This window comes from Diorhabda sublineata, chromosome 5 (genome assembly GCF_026230105.1).
Source record: "Diorhabda sublineata isolate icDioSubl1.1 chromosome 5, icDioSubl1.1, whole genome shotgun sequence".
NCBI classification, from domain to species: Eukaryota; Metazoa; Arthropoda; class Insecta; order Coleoptera; family Chrysomelidae; genus Diorhabda; species Diorhabda sublineata.
This window is the reverse complement of record NC_079478.1, coordinates 37,952,572-37,977,207: the sequence shown is the minus strand read 5'-3', so window position 1 is coordinate 37,977,207 and position 24,636 is coordinate 37,952,572. Positions and strand designations below refer to the sequence as shown.

The window sequence follows — 24,636 nt, the reverse complement described above, 5'->3', positions numbered from 1 at the left end:
CGTATAATTAAAAATACAAATTATTTTGTTAGTTGGATATTAGACTTTATTCTAACGACATCTCTTATATAAAAATCTAAGCTCGTACAGTCATTCAGTGAAACGAGATGTTTCAACTATTAAACTTCAGCTACTATATTGTAGATGGCGCTTCACCAATATTCTGGAAAATTTATATTTTGTACTAATTTATGATTAATTTTCTTAAAATATAAAAGAGAAATGAATATTATTGAGAAAACTAGAATTTAGTAGTTATAACTTTAGTAAATTCATTAAAATTTAATACTAAATACAGATTAACGCAGCTATTATGTGCTAGATGGCGGTACGGTAGCATAATAAGAATTCAGTAAAGGATTTTATTGGAAGGGTTTATATTGAATAAAAAAAAAACGTTGATAATAGTTCAATATATAATTAAATAAATTTTTATTCATCAAATTTTTTTCTGGAGTTGATATAATCCCTCCTAAATATCTTATTCAAATTAGCTCCTCCACGAATTGCAATCCAAGTGGGACACATTTTAACAATAAATCTCTGAAATCACAAAAATATGAAAAATATTGATTTGAATCCAAATAAAAATAAAATATAGCGATGAATAATTTTAAAATTACCTGTATACCGTGCGACCAAAAACCGGACGTATCCGTAAGCTTTCCTAATGTCATAACGGCGAATTTCGCATAATTCTCCGCGTTCGGTACAATGAAATTGTTTCTTTGAAACATAGGAACGAACGCGCTCATATTGGTATTAACGAAAAATGGCGCGAGATGTTGAATAGTGACACCAGAATTTCTGTATTCGTATCTCAAACCCGCCGTGAAACTTTTAACATAAGCCTAAAACAAACTTATGAGAATTTATCTATTTCAAATGAAAATATACCTTCGTGGCTGCGTATACGTTCATCAGAGGTAAAGGATGAAGTTCTGATCCCGAGGACACGTTCACTATAGCTCCTTTACCTCTCTTTTTCATATCTTCAATAAATGCGCGGCACATCAAAGTCACCGCGCCGGTATTTATATTTATTATATCCACGATAAGATTTTCTGGAATTTCTGTTAAATACAATGGATAATCGTAATTTTTACCGACGTTATTTACTGAAAATAAATATTCAAAATTAAAGATACCAGTAGTTGTCATATTAGTTCAGCTATTACGTACTAGATGGCGGTGTACTAACCTTACTTAAAATAAAACTTTATTTATTTATAATGTAAATATTTTGTGTTATGAAAAAATGATGTTTAATGCTATTCTAATGTTATAAATATTTAAATAATAGATAGAAATCGAAATTTTATTACAAAACATCACAAGAACGCTGTAAGGAACTAAATACAAAATGTATATGTGTAAATTTTGAAAGATTTTAATATTGATTTACAAATAACTCTGCAAATAAAAAAAATATCGTATTATTAAATAATCGGAATATCAATTAAACGTAGTTTTCTCAAATAATGATTATAAATGTATAAAATAGTTGTAGTTTAGACATCTGTCAGTCGGTAATGAGATCTCTTTACAAGGCTTTACAGAAATTCATAAAATTTTGCTTAAAATTGAGGTTAACGTAGCTATTAGATGCTAGATGGCGGTACACTAACCTTACTTAAAATAAAACTTTATTTATTTATAATGTAAATATTTTGTGTTATGAAAAAATGATGTTTAATGCTATTCTATTGTTATAAATATTTAAATAATAGATAGAAATCGAAATTTTATTACAAAACATCACAAGAACGCTGTAAGAAACTAAATACAAAATGTATATGTGTAAGTGTTGAAAGATTTTAATATTGATTTACAAATAACTCTACAAATAAAAAAAATATCGCAATTATAATAATCGGAATATCAATTAAACGTAGTTTTCTCAAATAATGATTATAAATGTATAAAATAATTGTAGTTGCGACATCTGTGTGTTGGTAATAGAAACTCATTACAACGTTTTACAGAAATTCATAAAATTTTAATCCGAATTGAGGTTAACGTAGCTATTAGATCCTAGATGGCGGTACACTAACCTTACTTAAAATAAAACTTTATTTATTATGTAAATATTTTGTGTTATGAAAAAAACATGTTTAATGCTATTTTAATGTAATAAATATATAAATAAAAGTTAGAAATTAAAATTTGGTTACAAAATACATATCACAAGAACGCTGTAACGAACTAAATACTTTATAATATGTATATGTGTAAGTGTTGAAAGATTTTAATATTGATTTACAAATAACCCTACAAATAAAAAAATATCGTATTATTAAATAATCGGAATATCAATTAAACATAGTTTTCTCAAATAATGATTATAAATGTATAAAATAATTGTAGTTGCGACATCTGTGTGTTGGTAATAGAAACTCATTACAACGTTTTACAGAAATTCATAAAATTTTGTTCCAAATTGAGGTTAACGTAGCTATTAGATCCTAGATGGCAATACACTAACCTTACTTAAAATAAAATTTTATTTATTTATAATGTAAATATTTTGTGTTTTGAAAAAAAGATGTTTAATGCTATTTTAATGTAATAAATATATAAATAAAAGTTAGAAATTAAAATTTGGTTACAAAATACATATCACAAGAACGCTGTAACGAACTAAATACTTTATAATATGTATATATGTAAATTTTGAAAGATTTTAATATTGATTTACAAATAACCCTACAAATAAAAAAAATATCGTATTATTAAATAATCGGAATATCAATTAAACGTAGTTTTCTCAAATAATGATTATAAATGTATAAAATAATTGTAGTTGCGACATCTGTGTGTTGGTAATAGAAACTCATTACAACGTTTTACAGAAATTCATAAAATTTTGTTCCGAATTGAGGTTAACGTAGCTATTAGATCCTAGATGGCGGTACACTAACCTTACTTAAAATAAAACTTTATTTATTTATTATGTAAATATTTTGTGTTTTGAAAAAAAGATGTTTAATACTATTTTGATGTAATAAATATATAAATAAAAGTTAGAAATTAAAATTTGGTTACAAAATACATATCACAAGAACGCTGTAACGAACTAAATACTTTATAATATGTATATGTGTAAGTTTTGAAAGATTTTAATATTGATTTACAAATAACTCTACAAATAAAAAAAATATCGCAATTATAATAATCGGAATATCAATTAAACGTAGTTTTCTCAAATAATGATTATAAATGTATAAAATAATTATAGTTTCGACATCTATTTGTTGGTTTTAGAAGCTTATTACAATGTTTTACAGAAATTCATAAAATTTTGTTACAAATTAAATTTAGAGTAGCTACTAGATTGTAGATGGCAGTCTATAGCAAATCTAGTTTAAAGTATATAGGACTTACCTAAAATATCTATTTTCAATGTTCCCAATTTTTCTTTAACCGTATCAACAGCTTTCTGTACTTGTGAAAAATCGGCTACTATAATTTTCGTTTTCACGAGATGTTTGTTCTCTAAAAATTGTTATTATGTATCTTATGAACCGTTTTATTGTTATTATAATAATATTACCGATTTCTTCGGCTGTTTTTTTTAATTTTTCTTCATTTCTACTGACAAGTACTATATTAATACCTCTTTTGGCAAGTTCGAAAGCGTATGCTTTACCAATTCCATCAGTCGATCCTGTTACCACTTAAAATTTGATAAAAATAAATATTTAATTTCGTTATAAAGTTTACGTCGATTTGAGGTTATTCACTCGAAGGTATTGTTGGTTGCATAACGTTATTTCACAATTAAATAAACTTGAACATACCTTAAAAAGCGTGTTGATATTTTAAGTAGGTTAAATTTATTTGTTTTTTATTCTTATTTGCGGTATTTTCTAACAACATCTCTAGTAGTTTATTGTGCATGCATTTCAATAACATCAACTTTTGCAAAACAAATTGCATATTAAACCCACGATTACAATCTAATCTGACCTACTTTCTCGATTCAATTTAATTGATTCCAAGAAAATTTTATGGTTTTCTAAATTCGAGAAATTGTGTGACAATTATTAGTTATTCGTTAATGAAGCATTAAAGAACTAGTTTTAAACAATATTTATACCGATTTAGCTTATTTATCGAACGCTATGTGTTCAAATAAAAACAAGATATCAGCCGTCGACGAGGGGTGGTTTTACTCACATGCCCATGGTCCGAATTTTTTCAACAAAGACGTATCTTCATTAGGGTTAAAGAAAGGCGTTAAAATTGCTATAATTATTACAATTGAGTTCCATAGTGCTTCGAAAATGATATAAATAACCACCATTAATCCGATTAGTGCTAAATGCGTTGAATAAGGTAGTGTTAAGTTCCACATTTTTTTCTAAAACAATATATTAACATATATCAACAATAATATCAGCTTCTATATGCTCAAATTTATAGTTTTTCAGTTCCTTTTATTAATTAAAAACAGTTATTAGTTCAAAATAGACAAATATGTAAAATAGAGGTGCGCGGAACTATTGTCAGTTCCAAAATAACGGTTTCTATAATACGTTATTTCAAAACTGACAAGAATACAAAAAGAAAATCCAATCTCTATACGTCGTAATTCTCAATTTAACTGAATAAATCCAATATATAAAAGTCATTTAGATACACGTTTATGTCAAAAATAAAACTATAACAAAGTTAGAACTAATTTGGTTATGTAAACGTACATTTCGTAATAAATTTACCACCTGTCGTAGATTCAATACGAAAAAGACAACTTTTTATAAAAAACTAGTCTTAGTGATATGAATTATTCAATAATATAGCGACCAATATTAAAAAAAAAACGATTATAAAGTTGTATACAACGTTTATTTAAAATTTTTTAGCAGTAACGACATTAATTAATGGTTATGTATTGGCGAAAATCACGTGTCACTAGATGGCGTTGAATTCGAAATATATTAGAGTCAAAAGTAGACGAAGCTGTTTTTATAGTGGGATATAAAGTATTATATAGAAAACCAATAAAATTTTATACCTTCAGACGTCAGATATAACTTCCCAGTCTTATAAGATAACAATTAATCCGAATAGATTAATTAGTAGTTTGATAGAAAATAAACAGATGTCGCCCAATTCGCGAATACTTTAGGCATATTTTCGCGAGCTCGCACTAAATGTAAATTATTACAGGAAACTGTAATAATCTAAATTATTATTTTCTGTAATACATTTTTCAACGTTTATAGTTATTCGTGAAGATGGCGTAACTATTTTTAATTTTTATTATTTTATTATAATGGTTATAAGTTGTTTTTCAATAATCTTTATCACTTTTTGTTTGATTTGTTGATTATTTTATGAAAGTAATCTCGATTTTATGACTAGTAATTATATTTCGTCTGCTGATGTATGATTAAATTTAGTTTTAATGAACAATTATCTTATTTGAATGCAATTTATAATTGAAATATTATACGAAATAGAAAATAGAGATATCGATATTGCCAAGAAGTCGACAATATATATATTTATGTTACACACGTGGTTGCGAAATGTTAAACAATCTCATAAAATCTATTTAGAAAGTTTCCCATTGTAATTACGAAGGTTCTGAAGTGAATCTTTGTTCATAAATTACCGATAATGCAGATTTCCGCAAAAATCTGAAAAGAGAAACTCGATAATGATAGATACTAAAAGACTGATATACAGGGTACATTAAATGATTCTTGGAGAGTTACAGATCAGGTGTATAATAAAATTCAAGGTTTCTACGTATATTTAAATAATTCTATTCCTTTTGAATTGATTAAAGAATGCATAATAATCGTTTTTTCGGTTAGATAGATAGCCTTGAATTAATTACTAGTCATTTGAATTTACAAATTAGTTTACCATCAATATCAAGACGGAAATCTTGAGATTTGTTTTATAATTTTTTTTATAAAATGTGACGGTATCAAGATTTTTTGCTATACTAAATTTAAGGAACGTAATTCGAAATGTGGATGTGGAATTTGTCAAAACTAACCTAGATGGAGCTACTGGTATTAAAACATAACCTTTTAAAGACACGTGTACAAATTTGACAGCTGTCATACTAATAGTTTGGGAGCTGAAACATTTTTTGTGAAGTAACTTTTGATAGTTTGAAAAAAACAGAAGCTGTCATCGAGGAAAATATAAAAAAGTGCGCGAAAAATTGTTTTTATCGATTTTTTCATATGTTTCAACACCAATATAAATTCATACTAAATCTAAACACCCTGTAGATTTAAAAACTAGAAAAAGATCGAAAAAATTCGTTTTTTTATGTACTAAAAAGAGTTTTTTTTTTAAATATGTGCGAATAAAAATAAAAACTTACCTCGATTAGATAAATTTAGTAGTATTTCAACTCGTCAATGGGGAACGGATTGAACACTGATTGACATTTGGAACGCAACAAATCTTTTTCGTTGAATATTAACTTGACCCCGGCGGAACAATACCTGACCTCCTTCCACCCGACCGCACTATCATCGGCGAAAAAATAAAAGAATCACGGACAAACGAATGAATTTTGAAATATTTTATCGATGTCGTTTCGACGAGATTAGATTTGAGTAAATATTTGTGGTAGTGGCAGTAAGCAAACAAGAATAGTGAAATGATAGCGGCGAAAGTAGAAATTTTTCGACGTATCACTTAATAAATTTTGACAAATATCGAAAATTTTGATGTAATAATGTCGATACATTGGGATTTTGTTTGGTGTCGCGGATTTTTTGGCTCACAGTTCAAAAATGGTGAAGATTTGAATGTGTAAGTTAACTTTGACTCCCTGTATCTTAGAAACTAATAGGAGTAGTTAGGTCTAATTTTCACTTTTCTGAGGAAAAGTCATTGCAAAACAAGTGACATTTATAACAAGTTCATACTTTTCATACTTTGGGAAGTATTAGGAAAGTTTTTGGGTTGTAAAGTTGTCAAGATTTGAATGTTCAAGTTAACTTTGACTCCTTGTATCTTGGAAAATAATGGGAGTAGTTAGGTCTAATTTTCATTTTTCTAAAGAAAACTCATTGCTAATCAAGTGACACTTATAACAAGTTCATACGTTCGATACTTTGGGAAGTATTAGGAAAGTTGTTGGGTTGTAAAGTTGTCAAGATTTGAATGTTCAAGATAACTTTGACTCCCTATATCTTAGAAACTGTTGGGAGCAGCAAGTTGTAATTTTCACTTTTCCAAAGAAAACTTATTGCTAATCAAGTGACATTTATCACAAGTTCATACGTTTGTTACTTTGGGAAATATTAGGAAAGTTGTTGGGTTATAAAGTTGTCAAGAATTGAATGTTCAAGTTAACTTTAACTCCCTGTATCTTGGAAACTAATTGGAGTAGGTAGGTCTAATTTTCACTTTTCTGAGAAAAAGTCATTGCAAAACAAGTGACATTTATAACAAGTTCATACTTTTGATACTTTGGGAAGTATTAGGAAAGTTGTTGGGTTATAAAGTTGTCAAGAATTGAATGTTCAAGTTAACTTTGACTCCTTGTATCTTGGAAAATAATGGGAGTAGTTAGGTCTAATTTTCACTTTTCTAAAGAAAACTCATTGCTAATCAAGTGACACTTATAACAAGTTCATACGTTCGATACTTTTGGAAGTATTAGGAAAGTTGTTGGGTTGTAAAGTTGTCAAGAATTGAATGTTCAAGATAACTTTGACTCCCTGTATCTTGGAAAATAATGGGAGTAGTTAGGTCTAATTTTCATTTTTCTAAAGAAAACTCATTGCTAATCAAGTGACACTTATAACAAGTTCATACGTTCGATACTTTTGGAAGTATTAGGAAAGTTGTTGGGTTGTAAAGTTGTCAAGAATTGAATGTTCAAGATAACTTTGACTCCCTGTATCTTGGAAAATAATGGGAGTAGTTAGGTCTAATTTTCATTTTTCTAAAGAAAACTCATTGCAAATTAAGTGACATTTATCACAAGTTCATACGTTTGATACTTTTGGAAGTATTAGGAAAGTTGTTGGGTTGTAAAGTTGTCAAGAATTGAATGTTCAAGATAACTTTGACTCCCTGTATCTTGGAAAATAATGGGAGTAGTTAGGTCTAATTTTCATTTTTCTAAAGAAAACTCATTGCTAATCAAGTGACACTTATAACAAGTTCATACGTTCGATACTTTGGGAAGTATTAGGAAAGTTGTTGGGTTATAAAGTTGTCAAGAATTGAATGTTCAAGTTAACTTTGACTCCCTGTATCTTAGAAACTAATGGGAGTAGCAAGGTCTAATTTTCACTTTTCCCAAGAAAACTCATTGCAAAACAAGTGACATTTGTAACAAGTTCATACGTTTGATACTTTGGGAAATATTAGGAAAGTTGTTGGGTTATAAAGTTGTCAAGAATTGAATGTTCAAGTTAACTTTGACTCCCTGTATCTTAGAAACTAATGGGAGTAGCAAGGTCTGAATTTCACTTTTCTAAAGAAAACTCATTGCTAATCAAGTGACACTTATAACAAGTTCATACGTTCGATACTTTGGGAAGTATTAGGAAAGTTGTTGGGTTGTAAAGTTGTCAAGATTTGAATGTTCAAGTTAACTTTGACTCCTTGTATCTTGGAAAATAATGGGAGTAGTTAGGTCTAATTTTCATTTTTCTAAAGAAAACTCATTGCTAATCATGTGACACTTATAACAAGTTCATACGTTCGATACTTTGGGAAATATTAGGAAAGTTGTTGGGTTATAAAGTTGTCAAGAATTGAATGTTCAAGTTAACTTTAACTCCCTGTATCTTGGAAACTAATGGGAGTAGTTAGGTCTAATTTTCACTTTTCTGAGGAAAAGTCATTGCAAAACAAGTGACATTTATAACAAGTTCATACTTTTCATACTTTGGGAAGTATTAGGAAAGTTTTTGGGTTGTAAAGTTGTCAAGATTTGAATGTTCAAGTTAACTTTGACTCCTTGTATCTTGGAAAATAATGGGAGTAGGTAGGTCTAATTTTCACTTTTCTGAGAAAAAGTCATTGCAAAACAAGTGACATTTATAACAAGTTCATACGTTCGATACTTTGAGAGGTATTAGGAAAGTTGTTGGGTTGTAAAGTTGTCAATATTTTGAATGTGTAAGTTAACTTTGACTCCCTGTATCTTAGAAACTAATAGGAGTAGTTAGGTCTAATTTTCACTTTTCTAAAGAAAACTCATTGCGAATTAAGTGACATTTATAACAAGTTGATATTTTTGATATTTGGAGAAATATGAGGAAAGTTGTTGGTTTATAACGTTGTCAAGATTTGAATGTACCTGGCATGACCTACAGATGTTGGTAGTTGTTTGAAAAAAGTCTGAAAACGCCACGTTACTTAGTATTTATTTGTTGAACTAGATTCTACTCTAGATGATACTGCTCTCCATTATCAACAGTAAAATTTTCTTGAAAGTTTTTCTATTCTGTTCTGAAATTCAAAAACTAAACTCTAAATCAATATCTGGTGTTTTTTTTTTGAGATCGATAGTACATACAAAACTTTTTAATTATAAAAAAATTTAAAACAAAACTTAGTTTCCTTAGCAATCAAATAAAACATAATTTGTAATATTTTCTAAATAAAATTTTATAAGTAATTGTAAGCTTTATATTAAGTTTAAGTGCAATTTCATGTCCAAAGTAATTATTTTAAATTAATCCAATGTAATATTTACTTATTTACAATTAAATAACAGATTGACAAGGAAATTACATTGAAAATTTAATTATTTTTTCAAAAACTTTCCTAAATATATCGCCGATATCGTATTTGTATGAATAAGAATCAAAATTTCGGAACGAATACGAAAATCGAAATTTTTCACCCGCGTAAGTTACACGACGAAAGGTAATTAGTGGATTTTAGCAACGAGATAACTTCTAATTAACTAAGTGGTGTTGCAGCAGAGCTTTTAGTCTCCTAAGTACTCTAAATATTTTGATAAACGTTTTGTCGCCGCAGTCGATTTAACCACAAGTTTACGTACATTTTTTTATATTTATTGTACTGGTTTCCAAAAAAAAACAACTGACAAATCAACCCGTTTCCCGAAACGCGCCCCATCGGTTTGTGTAGTCCGGAATGGCCCCCGAGACCCCGAAGTCCTATCTCATTCACAGCCAGCGGGTATGCGAGCGCATTACAGATATTTATTACCCGGAAGATTATCAAGAAAGGGCGGGTTTTCACCAGACATCGATTTTTCACATGTGCCCTCTGATCAAGTGCACACTATGATATGCCGACGTAATTACTTCTTTCTCCTCGTTATTATGTCACCGGGAGTCTTTCTTGTGGAAACTTCAGGTGAAGACCTCGCGTTTTAAAAGATTTTAGTTGGAATACTTCCTAATTTTTTCATATTTATCTTTGAGGATGACATTTCGAACACGAAACAACTTTTAATGTTTGATTATTCAAAATTTGAATACGTAACTCAACTTTGACTCTCTGTATCTCGGAAATTAGCGACAATAGTTAGATTCAATTTTGGATGTTTCATGAAGGAACTCGTTGTAAATATAGAACATTTTTTAACAATTTTCTATGTTTGATACTTTACGAAATAGAAGCAAAATTATGAGGTTATGTCGTCTTGGTAGTTTGAATATGTTAGTTAGATTTAACTCTCTGTATCTTAGAAACTAATGGGAGTAGCAAGGTCTAATTTTCATTTTTCTAAAGAAAACTCATTGCAAATTAAGTGACATTTATCACAAGTTCATACGTTTGATACTTTTGGAAGTATTAGGAAAGTTGTTGGGTTATAAAGTTGTCAAGAATTGAATGTTCAAGTTAACTTTGACTCCCTGTATCTTAGAAACTAATGGGAGTAGCAAGTTGTAATTTTCACTTTTCCAAAGAAAACTTATTGCTAATCAAGTGACATTTATCACAAGTTCATACGTTTGATACTTTGGGAAATATTAGGAAAGTTGTTGGGTTATAAAGTTGTCAAGAATTGAATGTTCAAGTTAACTTTGACTCCCTGTATCTTAGAAACTAATGGGAGTAGCAAGGTCTAATTTTCACTTTTCTAAAGAAAACTCATTGCAAAACAAGTGACATTTGTAACAAGTTCATACGTTCGATACTTTGGGAAGTATTAGGAAAGTTGTTGGGTTGTAAAGTTGTCAAGATTTGAATGTTCAAGATAACTTTGACTCCCTGTATCTTAGAAACTGTTGGGAGCAGCAAGTTGTAATTTTCACTTTTCCAAAGAAAACTTATTGCTAATCAAGTGACATTTATCACAAGTTCATACGTTTGATACTTTGGGAAATATTAGGAAAGTTGTTGGGTTATAAAGTTGTCAAGATTTGAATGTTCAAGTTAACTTTGACTCCCTGTATCTTAGAAACTAATGGGAGTAGCAAGGTCTAATTTTCACTTTTCTAAAGAAAACTCATTGCAAAACAAGTGACATTTGTAACAAGTTCATACGTTCGATACTTTGGGAAGTATTAGGAAAGTTGTTGGGTTGTAAAGTTGTCAAGATTTGAATGTTCAAGATAACTTTGACTCCCTGTATCTTAGAAACTGTTGGGAGCAGCAAGTTGTAATTTTCACTTTTCCAAAGAAAACTTATTGCTAATCAAGTGACATTTATCACAAGTTCATACGTTTGATACTTTGGGAAATATTAGGAAAGTTGTTGGGTTATAAAGTTGTCAAGATTTGAATGTTCAAGTTAACTTTAACTCCCTGTATCTTAGAAACTAATGGGAGTAATTAGGTCTAATTTTCATTTTTCTAAAGAAAACTCATTGCAAATTAAGTGACATTTATCACAAGTTCATACGTTTGATACTTTTGGAAGTATTAGGAAAGTTGTTGGGTTATAAAGTTGTCAAGAATTGAATGTTCAAGTTAACTTTGACTCCCTGTATCTTAGAAACTAATGGGAGTAGCAAGGTCTAATTTTCACTTTTCTAAAGAAAACTCATTGCAAAACAAGTGACATTTATCACAAGTTCATACGTTTGATACTTTTGGAAGTATTAGGAAAGTTGTTGGGTTATAAAGTTGTCAAGAATTGAATGTTCAAGTTAACTTTGAGTCCCTATATCTCATAATTGCTGGCTCTAATTTCCACTAATTTGGGGGTAATTTGTTATGTTACTCTATATTTATAGAAATCAAACAACTAAATTAGTTTCAAAACGTTTTATTCCCAATAATATCGATTAAATACATTGTACAAAGGTTTCCATTTTGAAACAAACAACGTACCTTATATGTATGTAACTGCAAATTTTGATTACAAATATAATAATATAGGCATGGGTATAAACTTCATCAAGGCCACTATACACTAGTGAATAAATACTGAGAATCCCTTGTATAGAGGGAAAAAATTCTAGCTAAATAGCTAATCCTTAGATTTCACTAGCCGAAATGTTCGTACTAATTAATCACACACCAACAAACAATAATTGTTGATCTGAACCATGAATTGAGGCTCTATCGTCCACTAGGAGCAAAATTTACCTCAAAGATCCAGGGTTTTAATCGTATATGATTGAGCTGTTGGAGAAATCAAATCCACCAGATTATAATATGCGTGGGTTGATTGGGTGATTAAAAATGGCCACATTAATTATTTTTATTAGTTTTTTCGTCAGGAATTGAGGCTCTAATGCCCACTACGAGCAAAATTTGCCTCAAAGATCCAGGGTTTTAATCGTATATGATTGAGCTGTTGGAGAAATCAAATCCACCAGATTATAATATGCGTGGGTTGATTGGGTGATTAAAAATGGCCACATTAATGATTTTCATTAGTTTTTTCGTCAGGAATTGAGGCTCTATCGTCCACTAGGAGCAAAATTTACCTCAAAGATCCAGGGTTTTAATCGTATATGATTGAGCTGTTGGAGAAATCAAATCCACCAGATTATAATATGCGTGGGTTGATTGGGTGATTAAAAATGGCCACATTAATGATTTTCATTAGTTTTTTCGTCAGGAATTGAGGCTCTATCGTCCACTACGAGCAAAATTTACCTCAAAGATCCAGGGTTTTAATCGTATATGATTGAGCTGTTGGAGAAATCAAATCCACCAGATTATAATATGCGTGGGTTGATTGGGTGATTAAAAATGGCCACATTAATGATTTTCATTAGTTTTTTCGTCAGGAATTGAGGCTCTATCGTCCACTACGAGCAAAATTTACCTCAAAGATCCAGGGTTTTAGTCGTATATGATTGAGCTGTTGGAGAAATCAAATCCACCAGATTATAATATGCGTGGGTTGATTGGGTGATTAAAAATGGCCACATTAATGATTTTCATTAGTTTTTTCGTCAGGAATTGAGGCTCTATCGTCCACTACGAGCAAAATTTACCTCAAAGATCCAGGGTTTTAATCGTATATGATTGAGCTGTTGGAGAAATCAAATCCACCAGATTATAATATGCGTGGGTTGATTGGGTGATTAAAAATGGCCACATTAATGATTTTCATTAGTTTTTTCGTCAGGAATTGAGGCTCTATCGTCCACTACGAGCAAAATTTACCTCAAAGATCCAGGGTTTTAGTCGTATATGATTGAGCTGTTGGAGAAATCAAATCCACCAGATTATAATATGCGTGGGTTGATTGGGTGATTAAAAATGGCCACATTAATGATTTTCATTAGTTTTTTCGTCAGGAATTGAGGCTCTATCGTCCACTACGAGCAAAATTTACCTCAAAGATCCAGGGTTTTAATCGTATATGATTGAGCTGTTGGAGAAATCAAATCCACCAGATTATAATATGCGTGGGTTGATTGGGTGATTAAAAATGGCCACATTAATGATTTTCATTAGTTTTTTCGTCAGGAATTGAGGCTCTATCGTCCACTACGAGCAAAATTTACCTCAAAGATCCAGGGTTTTAGTCGTATATGATTGAGCTGTTGGAGAAATGAAAACCACGAGATTATCATACGAATTTTGTTAAAAAATGGCCACATTAATGATTTTTTGTTTAAAAATATGGATGACATTGATTTGGGTGAATGTAATTATCAATTTACTCGACCCACATGCATTTTGAAACGTCCCAAGGCCGACCAGCGATGTCTACGTCTTTTCGAATCAATTCCTTATTATTTTGATGGATGTGTGATCAAAATTTTTTTTTGTTAAACGTATTTAGGCCTACAATGGAATCTCTCTATATAAATATTCTATGTCTAATTTAATTCTCGATGCAGTTTCTATAATAATTGGCTGGATTTTTTCTGTTGACCAGTTGAAGCTGTACCTTACTGATCCCTAAACGACGGATTTCTTTACGATTTTCCCATTTATTTTGTTACGTATATTTTCAACAAGGCATCTACAGGATGATTGAAAAAAAAATTCGATCCAAAAATGAAGGTAATCGCGTAAAACGGGTACCAATTCGAGTATTGGTCCTTCGAGCCGGTTCAAATTTCACCTCTTTCGATAAAGTTTGCGTTTCATAATAAAATTAAAACTTATCGAGGTTACATAATCGATTTTTATGATCAATGCAATCTCTGTCTAGAGAAAGTCGTCAAAAAAATTTAAATTTAGCAAATTCGTTCAATTTTCGAAATTTCTAAACCAGTTTTTCGTTTTATTTATAAACCACCCTGTATTTCGACGTATTTAATTGTAAGGTACGTATATTCAATATCGAAAATAACTTTTCTATGTTTTAATACATATCTAAAAACTATCATCAGAGGGTTGAAAAGAAAAAAAAATCAAATCAAATCGCATTTTGGATATTAGTAAAGCAATAAAAAAGCCCCAAATATCATCTAGAGACCCGGTAGCCCACCCTTCTGTTTTCCATCTTAATATCTACTATTTAAACTGTCCATATATACATATTATACAAAAAGAACGGGACGCCTCCGGGTCGGAAATCATGGAGAAGCGGTGTCGCCGTATCAACCCCAAGTTCTTCTTGACACAATAGATTAACTTGGGGAAGTTTTGGACGAATTAACTTCGAACCGGTCCAGGGATAACCTTGATCAGAGGTCCATCTCCTCGCACGAGGGATACGTGTTTCTCCAGGTCTTAAGACGCAGATATCCCGGTGGGAACCGGACCGGTTTGATGTAGTTGTTTCTTTGTGGTAACTGCAACAACAAATTTAAACATTGAGTTATGTGCTTTTGAATTTTTATGGGTAATTTTGTTTATTTTCGAGTTTGATAATTTGACGCGATCGGAGGTTTTCCGTTTGTCTTGACCTATGGAAAGTGATAGAGGCAGCTTGTAGAATATTTTTAGCTCTTCTATAAATAATTCTATTATAATTAAAAGACACATACGTTAGGTGACATCAACGTTTATCTGCCGCTACACTATGAAAATTCTAGTTTTAATTTATAATTAATTTATATCATCAAACTAACTTTTTTATGTTGTTATACCAATTTTGAAACTAAAATTAAAATCATGCTTTTTCAAAGATACAATTAAATATTTTTTGCACCTCGAAAGATGTAAAATACGGATTCGAAACGCAACTAAAAGAAACGAAGACATTCTGGTGTCCAGAGGAGTCAAAACTACTGTCAGCAGTAGGCTACAGGTTTCTTCAGGTCTCGTACTCGAAGGTTTCATCAAAATCTACTAAATCGAAGAGCTGAAAGCAGTTTTTTCTCAACCAGTAGCTGGCTACAGCTTCAGGACTGAAGTTTAAATCTTTTCCTTCAAAGATATAACCAAAAGGTGATTTTTCTAGTTTTTGTAAGCCTGAAACGTTCCAAAATGTGGATTCCAAACACACCTAGAAGTAGACTAGGACATTCTGGAGTCCAAAGGAGTCAAAACTCCTGTCAGCAGTAGGCTAAAGGTTTCTTCAGTGTCGTACTCGAAAGTTTTATCAAAATCTACTAAATCGAAGAGCTGAAAGCAGTTTTCTCAACCAGTAGCTGGCTACAGCTTCAGGACTAAAGTTTAAATCTTTTCCTTCAAAGATATAACCAAAAGGTGATTTTTCTAGTTTTTGTAAACCTGAAACGTTCCAAAATGTGGATTCCAAACACACCTAGAAGTAGACTAGGACATTCTGGAGTCCAAAGGAGTCAAAACTCCTGTCAGCAGTAGGCTAAAGGTTTCTTCAGTGTCGTACTCGAAAGTTTTATCAAAATCTACTAAATCGAAGAGCTGAAAGCAGTTTTCTCAACCAGTAGCTGGCTACAGCTTCAGGACTAAAGTTTAAATCTTTTCCTTCAAAGATATAACCAAAAGGTGATTTTTCTAGTTTTTGTAAGCCTGAAACGTTCCAAAATGTGGATTCCAAACACACCTAGAAGTAGACTAGGACATTCTGGAGTCCAAAGGAGTCAAAACTCCTGTCAGCAGTAGGCTAAAGGTTTCTTCAGTGTCGTACTCGAAAGTTTTATCAAAATCTACTAAATCGAAGAGCTGAAAGCAGTTTTCTCAACCAGTAGCTGGCTACAGCTTCAGGACTAAAGTTTAAATCTTTTCCTTCAAAGATATAACCAAAAGGTGATTTTTCTAGTTTTTGTAAGCCTGAAACGTTCCAAAATGTGGATTCCAAACACACCTAGAAGTAGACTAGGACATTCTGGAGTCCAAAGGAGTCAAAACTCCTGTCAGCAGTAGGCTAAAGGTTTCTTCAGTGTCGTACTCGAAAGTTTTATCAAAATCTACTAAATCGAAGAGCTGAAAGCAGTTTTCTCAACCAGTAGCTGGCTACAGCTTCAGGACTGAAGTTTAAATCTTTTCCTTCAAAGATATGACCAAAAGGTGATTTTTCTAGTTTTTGTAAGCCTGAAATGTTCCAAAATGTGGATTCCAAACACACCTGGAAGTAGACTAGGACATTCTGGAGTCCAAAGGAGTCAAAACTCCTGTCAGCAGTAGGCTAAAGGTTTCTCCAGTGTCGTACTCGAAGGTTTTATCAAAATGTACTAAATCGAAGAGCTGAAGACAGTTTTCTCAAACCAGTAACCTGCCTACAGCTTCAGAACTGAAGTTTAAGTCTTTTCCTTCAAAGATATAACCAAAAGGTGATTTTTCTAGTTTCTGTAAACCTGAAACGTTCCAAAATGTGGATTCCAAACACACCTGGAAGTAGACGTAGAGATTCTGGAGTCCAAAGGAGTCAAAACGCCTGTCAGCAGTAGGCTAAAGGTTTCTTCAGGTCTCGTACTCGAAGGTTTCATCAAAATCTACTAAATCGAGGAGCTGAAGACAGTTTTCTCAAACCAGTAACCTGCCTACAGCTTCAGAACTGAAGTTTAAGTCTTTTCCTTCAAAGATATAACCAAAAGGTGATTTTTCTAGTTTCTGTAAACCTGAAACGTTCCAAAATGTGGATTCCAAACACACCTGGAAGTAGACGTAGACATTCTGGAGTCCAAAGGAGTCAAAACGCCTGTCAGCAGTAGGCTAAAGGTTTCTTCAGGTCTCGTACTCGAAGGTTTCATCAAAATCTACTAAATCGAGGAGCTGAAGACAGTTTTCTCAAACCAGTAACCTGCCTACAGCTTCAGAACTGAAGTTTAAGTCTTTTCCTTCAAAGATATAACCAAAAGGTGATTTTTCTAGTTTCTGTAAACCTGAAACGTTCCAAAATGTGGATTCCAAACACACCTGGAAGTAGACGTAGACATTCTGGAGTCCAAAGGAGTCAAAACTCCTGTCAGCAGTAGGCTAAAGGTTTCTTCAGTGTCGTACTCGAAAGTTTTATCAAAATCTACTAAATCGAAGAGCTGAAAGCAGTTTTCTCAACCAGTAGCTGGCTACAGCTTCAGGACTAAAGTTTAAATCTTTTCCTTCAAAGATATAACCAAAAGGTGATTTTTCTAGTTTTTGTAAGCCTGAAACGTTCCAAAATGTGGATTCCAAACACACCTGGAAGTAGACTAGGACATTCTGGAGTCCAAAGGAGTCAAAACTCCTGTCAGCAGTAGGCTAAAGGTTTCTTCAGGTCTCGTACTCGAAGGTTTCATCAAAATCTACTAAATCGAAGAGCTGAAAGCAGTTTTCTCAACCAGTAGCTGGCTACAGCTTCAGGACTAAAGTTTAAATCTTTTCCTTTAAGATATAACCAAAAGGTGATTTTTCTAGTTTCTGTAAACCTGAAACGTTCCAAAATGTGGATTCCAAACAAACCTGGAAGTAGACTAGGACATTCTGGAGTCCAAAGGAGTCAAAACTCCTGTCAGCAGTAGGCTAAAGGTTTCTTCAGGTCTCGTACTCGAAGGTTTCATCAAAATCTACTAAATCGAAGAGCTGTAAGCAGTTTTCTCAACCAGTAGCTGGCTACAGCTTCAGGACTGAAGTTTAAATCTTTTCCTTCAAAGATATAACCAAAAGGTGATTTTTCTAGTTTTTGTAAGCCTGAAACGTTCCAAAATGTGGATTCCAAACACACCTAGAAGTAGACTAGGACATTCTGGAGTCCAAAGGAGTCAAAACTCCTGTCAGCAGTAGGCTAAAGGTTTCTTCAGGTCTCGTACTCGAAGGTTTCATCAAAATCTACTAAATCGAAGAGCTGAAAGCAGTTTTCTCAACCAGTAGCTGGCTACAGCTTCAGGACTAAAGTTTAAATCTTTTCCTTTAAGATATAACCAAAAGGTGATTTTTCTAGTTTCTGTAAACCTGAAACGTTCCAAAATGTGGATTCCAAACACACCTGGAAGTAGACGAAGACATTCTGGAGTCTAGAGGAGTCAAAACTACTGTCAGAAATAGGCTAAAGGTTTCTCCAGTGTCGTACTCGAAGGTTTTATCAAAATGTACTAAATCGAAGAGCTGAAGGCAGTTTTTTCTCAACCAGTATCTGGCTACAGCTTCAGGACTAAAGTTTAAATCTGTTCCTTCAAAGATATAACCAAAAGGTGATTTTTCTAGTTTTTGTAAGCCTCAAACGTTCCAAAATGTGGATTCCAAACACACCTGGAAGTAGACGTAGACATTCTGGAGTCCAAAGGAGTCAAAACTCCTGTCAGCAGTAGGCTAAAGGTTTCTTCAGTGTCGTACTCGAAAGTTTCATCAAAATCTACTAAATCGAAGAGCTGAAAGCAGTTTTCTCAACCAGTAGCTGGCTACAGCTTCAGGACTAAAGTTTAAATCTTTTCCTTTAAGATATAACCAAAAGGTGATTTTTCTAGTTTTTGTAAGCCTGAAACGTTCCAAAATGTGGATTCCAAACACACCTGGAAGTAGACTAGGACATTCTGGAGTCCAAAGGAGTCAAAACTCCTGTCAGCAGTAGGCTAAAGGTTTCTTCAGGTCTCGTACTCGAAGGTTTCATCAAAATCTACTAAATCGAAGAGCTGAAAGCAGTTTTCTCAACCAGTAGCTGGCTACAGCTTCAGGACTAAAGTTTAAATCTTTTCCTTTAAGATATAACCAAAAGGTGATTTTTCTAGTTTTTGTAAGCCTGAAACGTTCCAAAATGTGGATTCCAAACACACCTGGAAGTAGACTAGGACATTCTGGAGTCCAAAGGAGTCAAAACTCCTGTCAGCAGTAGGCTAAAGGTTTCTTCAGTGTCGTACTCGAAAGTTTTATCAAAATCTACTAAATCGAAGAGCTGAAAGCAGTTTTCTCAACCAGTAGCTGGCTACAGCTTCAGGACTAAAGTTTAAATCTTTTCCTTTAAGATATAACCAAAAGGTGATTTTTCTAGTTTTTGTAAGCCTGAAACGTTCCAAAATGTGGATTCCAAACACACCTGGAAGTAGACTAGGACATTCTGGAGTCCAAAGGAGTCAAAACTCCTGTCAGCAGTAGGCTAAAGGTTTCTTCAGGTCTCGTACTCGAAGGTTTCATCAAAATGTACTAAATCGAAGAGCTGAAGACAGTTTTCTCAAACCAGTAACCTGCCTACAGCTTCAGAACTGAAGTTTAAGTCTTTTCCTTCAAAGATATAACCAAAAGGTGATTTTTCTAGTTTTTGTAAGCCTCAAACGTTCCAAAATGTGGATTCCAAACACACCTGGAAGTAGACTAGGACATTCTGGAGTCCAAAGGAGTCAAAACTCCTGTCAGCAGTAGGCTAAAGGTTTCTTCAGGTCTCGTACTCGAAGGTTTCATCAAAATCTACTAAATCGAAGAGCCGAAGGCAGTTTTTTCTCAACCAGTAGCTGGCTACAGCTTCAGGACTAAAGTTTAAATCTTTTCCTTCAAAGATATAACCAAAAGGTGATTTTTCTAGTTTTTGTAAGCCTGAAACGTTCCAAAATGTGGATTCCAAACACACCTGGAAGTAGACTAGGACATTCTGGAGTCCAAAGGAGTCAAAACTCCTGTCAGCAGTAGGCTAAAGGTTTCTTCAGGTCTCGTACTCGAAGGTTTCATCAAAATGTACTAAATCGAAGAGCTGAAGACAGTTTTCTCAAACCAGTAACCTGCCTACAGCTTCAGAACTGAAGTTTAAGTCTTTTCCTTCAAAGATATAACCAAAAGGTGATTTTTCTAGTTTTTGTAAGCCTCAAACGTTCCAAAATGTGGATTCCAAACACACCTGGAAGTAGACTAGGACATTCTGGAGTCCAAAGGAGTCAAAACTCCTGTCAGCAGTAGGCTAAAGGTTTCTTCAGGTCTCGTACTCGAAGGTTTCATCAAAATGTACTAAATCGAAGAGCTGAAGACAGTTTTCTCAAACCAGTAACCTGCCTACAGCTTCAGAACTGAAGTTTAAGTCTTTTCCTTCAAAGATATAACCAAAAGGTGATTTTTCTAGTTTTTGTAAGCCTCAAACGTTCCAAAATGTGGATTCCAAACACACCTGGAAGTAGACTAGGACATTCTGGAGTCCAAAGGAGTCAAAACTCCTGTCAGCAGTAGGCTAAAGGTTTCTTCAGGTCTCGTACTCGAAGGTTTCATCAAAATCTACTAAATCGAAGAGCTGAAAGCAGTTTTCTCAACCAGTAGCTGGCTACAGCTTCAGGACTAAAGTTTAAATCTTTTCCTTTAAGATATAACCAAAAGGTGATTTTTCTAGTTTCTGTAAACCTGAAACGTTCCAAAATGTGGATTCCAAACAAACCTGGAAGTAGACTAGGACATTCTGGAGTCCAAAGGAGTCAAAACTCCTGTCAGCAGTAGGCTAAAGGTTTCTTCAGGTCTCGTACTCGAAGGTTTCATCAAAATCTACTAAATCGAAGAGCCGAAGGCAGTTTTTTCTCAACCAGTAGCTGGCTACAGCTTCAGGACTGAAGTTTAAATCTTTTCCTTCAAAGATATGACCAAAAGGTGATTTTTCTAGTTTTTGTAAGCCTGAAACATTACAAAATGTGGATTCCAAACACACCTGGAAGTAGACGGAGACATTCTGGCGTCGAGAGGATTGTAAAGGCATCATAGAATAGCTGGAGGTTGCTGAAAATCGCTGGTGTGAAATTTGAAATACCAAATAATACAAAAGTTTCTTAACGCATTTCAAATGTTTTATATTTTTTCCAGTGTACGAGCTGTTTACAAATATCTCTTCGGAAATAGGATTCTATAATTAAATTTTCAGGTTCGGACATTTAACTGCGTAGCGATTTTGCGTAGATATGATCATCCAGGGGACCGGGACTAATTTCAGGTCTCATTTTATTACTATAAACATACGGAAAATAAATCTAATTTAAGAAAATTATGTTACAAATGTTACAAATTATTCTTATATTTGGATATTAACCAACAATTAGACGAATTATTTTTATCATACGAGGGTTATTTGAATAGTTTTAAACTATTTATTCGACCCCATTGTTTGTTATTTAATACTGAAACTATTTTGGCAAACGCACTCGTCTATATACGATTTACGATTCCGAAATACAAATTCCCAATTTGTTATTTTATCAAAAAAGTGGATTTCAATGTATTATTATCCTTCGGGAAAAAGTTCTTATACTTTTGGAAAGTTTTATCCCTGGAAATAATTTTTCCAGGAAGTAATTTATGTATTGGAAACTTTCTATATATACATTATCTAAGATTGGAGTTATTTTAGAGCCCAAGGTCTTCATAAGGCTATTTGCGTTTCCAATTAAATCATAATCTTGGTCCAATAAATCATTAATGTACACAGATGTCGCTGTTTCAGGTGCGGAAATTATTAATTTGGAATCCTTTTGAAAATCGTAGGTACATACTTTGGAAATGTACCAAAAAAAAAAAACGACTAATTCACCAGCTATCAAAAACCAAAACATTTTCGAAGATTTAATATTTATTTTCCGATAATATTTGACTTATTCCCGTTGATTTATACAGAAACTTTGGTTATTTCGGGCAGAGACAAAACTCATTATAAAATAAACATACCTTTCTAAAAATACGTCGTTAGCGAACCTGGGTATGATTAAACTAAAAGTGGAGAGTGTAGAAAATCCGTGTATCTATTTATTTATACGCGGTGTAATCAGAAATATTTTTGACAATTCTCAGAAATAGAATTCGACTGTACTATAACACAAAGTAATAGTACAGGGAAATTGGGCGAATTTGAGGTAGAATCTTAAATTAAATTGGGCGGTTTTGATTTACTAGATTTTGGGATGGTGTATATAAGTCTAGAAACAAAATTATTGCGAAGGATTTTCGAAATTTTGGGACTTGGAACTCAAAAAAATTTTGAAACGCGAATAACTCTAAAACTATGAGGAATTAGAAAGAAAATGTAGTGACAAAAAATGTAGAGTACAAAATTTTCTTATATATTGGCCGGGAAGTTTTTTTTCTTAACCACAAAATTTTCATTATAAAATGGGTTTTTACACTCAAAAACATTTTGAATTGGGGATAACTCGAAAACTATGAGGATTTCGACATAAACTGCCGGGATAAAAAATGTAGAGTGCAACATTCTATACAGAAATGTTTTAATTTTTTCCTAACCTAAAAATTTCCATTATAAAATGGGTTTGAACGCTCAAACATATTTTGAATCGCGAATAACTCGAAAACTATGTAGAATTCGAAAAAAAATTCCAGAACTAAAACTGTAGAGCACAAAATTCTCCGTAAATTGGTTCGTAAGAATTTTTTCCTAACCTCAAAATTTTCACCGTAATATACATTCAAGTACTCAAAAAATTTTTGAATCCCAAATAACTCGAAAACTAAGAGGAATTCGAAAAAAAGTGTCAGAACTAAAACTGTAGAGCACAAAATTCTCTATAAATTGGTTCTTGAGCATTTTTTCCTAACCTCAAAATTTCCATTATAAAATGGGTTTGAACGCTCAAAAATATTTTGAATCGCGAATAACTCGAAAACTATGTAGAATTCGAAAAAAAGCACACGAACCGAAACTGTAGAACACAAAATTCTCTATAAATTGTTTCGTGAGAATTTTTTCCTAACCTCAAAATTTCCATTATAAAATATGTTTGAATGCTGAAAAATATTTTGAATCGCGAATAACTCGAAAACTATTACGAATTCGAAAAAAAGTACCAGAACCGAAACTGTAGAACACAAAATTCTCTATGAATTGTTTCGTGAGAATTTTTTCCTAACCTAAAAATTTCCATTATAAAATATGTTTGAATGCTGAAAAATATTTTGAATCGCGAATAACTCGAAAACTATTACGAATTCGAAAAAAAGTACCAGAACCGAAACTGTAGAACACAAAATTCCCTATAAATTGGTTCTCGAGCATTTTTTCCTAACCTTAAAATTTCCATTGTAAAATGGGTTTTAACGCTCAAAAATATTTTGAATCGCAAATAACTCGAAAACTATTACGAATTCGAAAAAAAGTACCAGAACCGAAACTGTAGAACACAAAATTCCCTATAAATTGGTTCTCGAGCATTTTTTCCTAACCTTAAAATTTCCATTGTAAAATGGGTTTTAACGCTCAAAAATATTTTGAATCGCAAATAACTCGAAAACTATTACGAATTCGAAAAAAAGTACCAGAACCGAAACTGTAGAACACAAAATTCCCTATAAATTGGTTCAAGAGCATTTTTTCCTAACCTTAAAATTTCCATTGTAAAATGGGTTTTAACGCTCAAAAATATTTTGAATCGCAAATAACTCGAAAACTATTACGAATTCGAAAAAAAGTACCAGAACCGAAACTGTAGAACACAAAATTCCCTATAAATTGGTTCAAGAGCATTTTTTCCTAACCTTAAAATTTCCATTGTAAAATGGGTTTTAACGCTCAAAAATATTTTGAATTGGGGATAACTCGAAAACTATGAGGATTTCGACATAAACTGCCGGGATAAAAAATGTAGAGTGCAACATTCTATACAGAAATGTTTTAATTTTTTCCTAACCTAAAAATTTCCATTATAAAATGGGTTTGAACGCTCAAAAATATTTTGAATCGCGAATAACTCGAAAACTATGTAGAATTCGAAAAAAAGCACCAGAACCGAAACTGTAGAACACAAAATTCTCTATAAATTGTTTTGTGAGAATTTTTTCCTAACCTCAAAATTTCCGTTATAAAATGGGTTTAAACGCTCAAAAATATTTTGAATCCCAAATAACTTGAAAACTATTACGAATTCGAAAATAAGTTTCAGAACCAAAATTGTAGAGCACAAAATTCTCTATAAATTGTTTCGTGAGAATTTTTTCCTAACCTCAAAATTTCCATTATAAAATAGGTTAGAAAGTTCAAAAATATTTTGAATCGCA

General features: G+C 32.2%; 1 protein-coding gene and 1 long non-coding RNA gene across 2 annotated transcripts in view; both read right to left on the bottom strand.

Annotated features, from left to right (window-relative positions):
- Positions 1-402: 402 nt before the first annotated feature.
- On the bottom strand, positions 403-6,526 carry LOC130444617 (inactive hydroxysteroid dehydrogenase-like protein 1). The gene is made up of 7 exons (XM_056779849.1): positions 6,350-6,526; positions 4,180-4,363; positions 3,554-3,676; positions 3,385-3,495; positions 898-1,118; positions 624-851; positions 403-543 (listed from the first exon to the last, which is right to left on the bottom strand). Exons 2-7 carry the CDS (start codon positions 4,355-4,357, stop codon positions 433-435), a joined length of 972 nt encoding a protein of 323 aa, XP_056635827.1. The 5' UTR covers positions 4,358-4,363; positions 6,350-6,526; the 3' UTR covers positions 403-432.
- A 5,645-nt stretch (positions 6,527-12,171) lies between these two features.
- The window catches only part of LOC130444615 (uncharacterized), a 33,714-nt gene continuing 21,249 nt past the window's right edge, over positions 12,172-24,636 (bottom strand). Inside the window, exon 2 of the long non-coding RNA XR_008909979.1 lies at positions 12,172-15,128. This is a non-coding gene — a long non-coding RNA (uncharacterized LOC130444615). The remainder of the gene's footprint in view (positions 15,129-24,636) is intronic.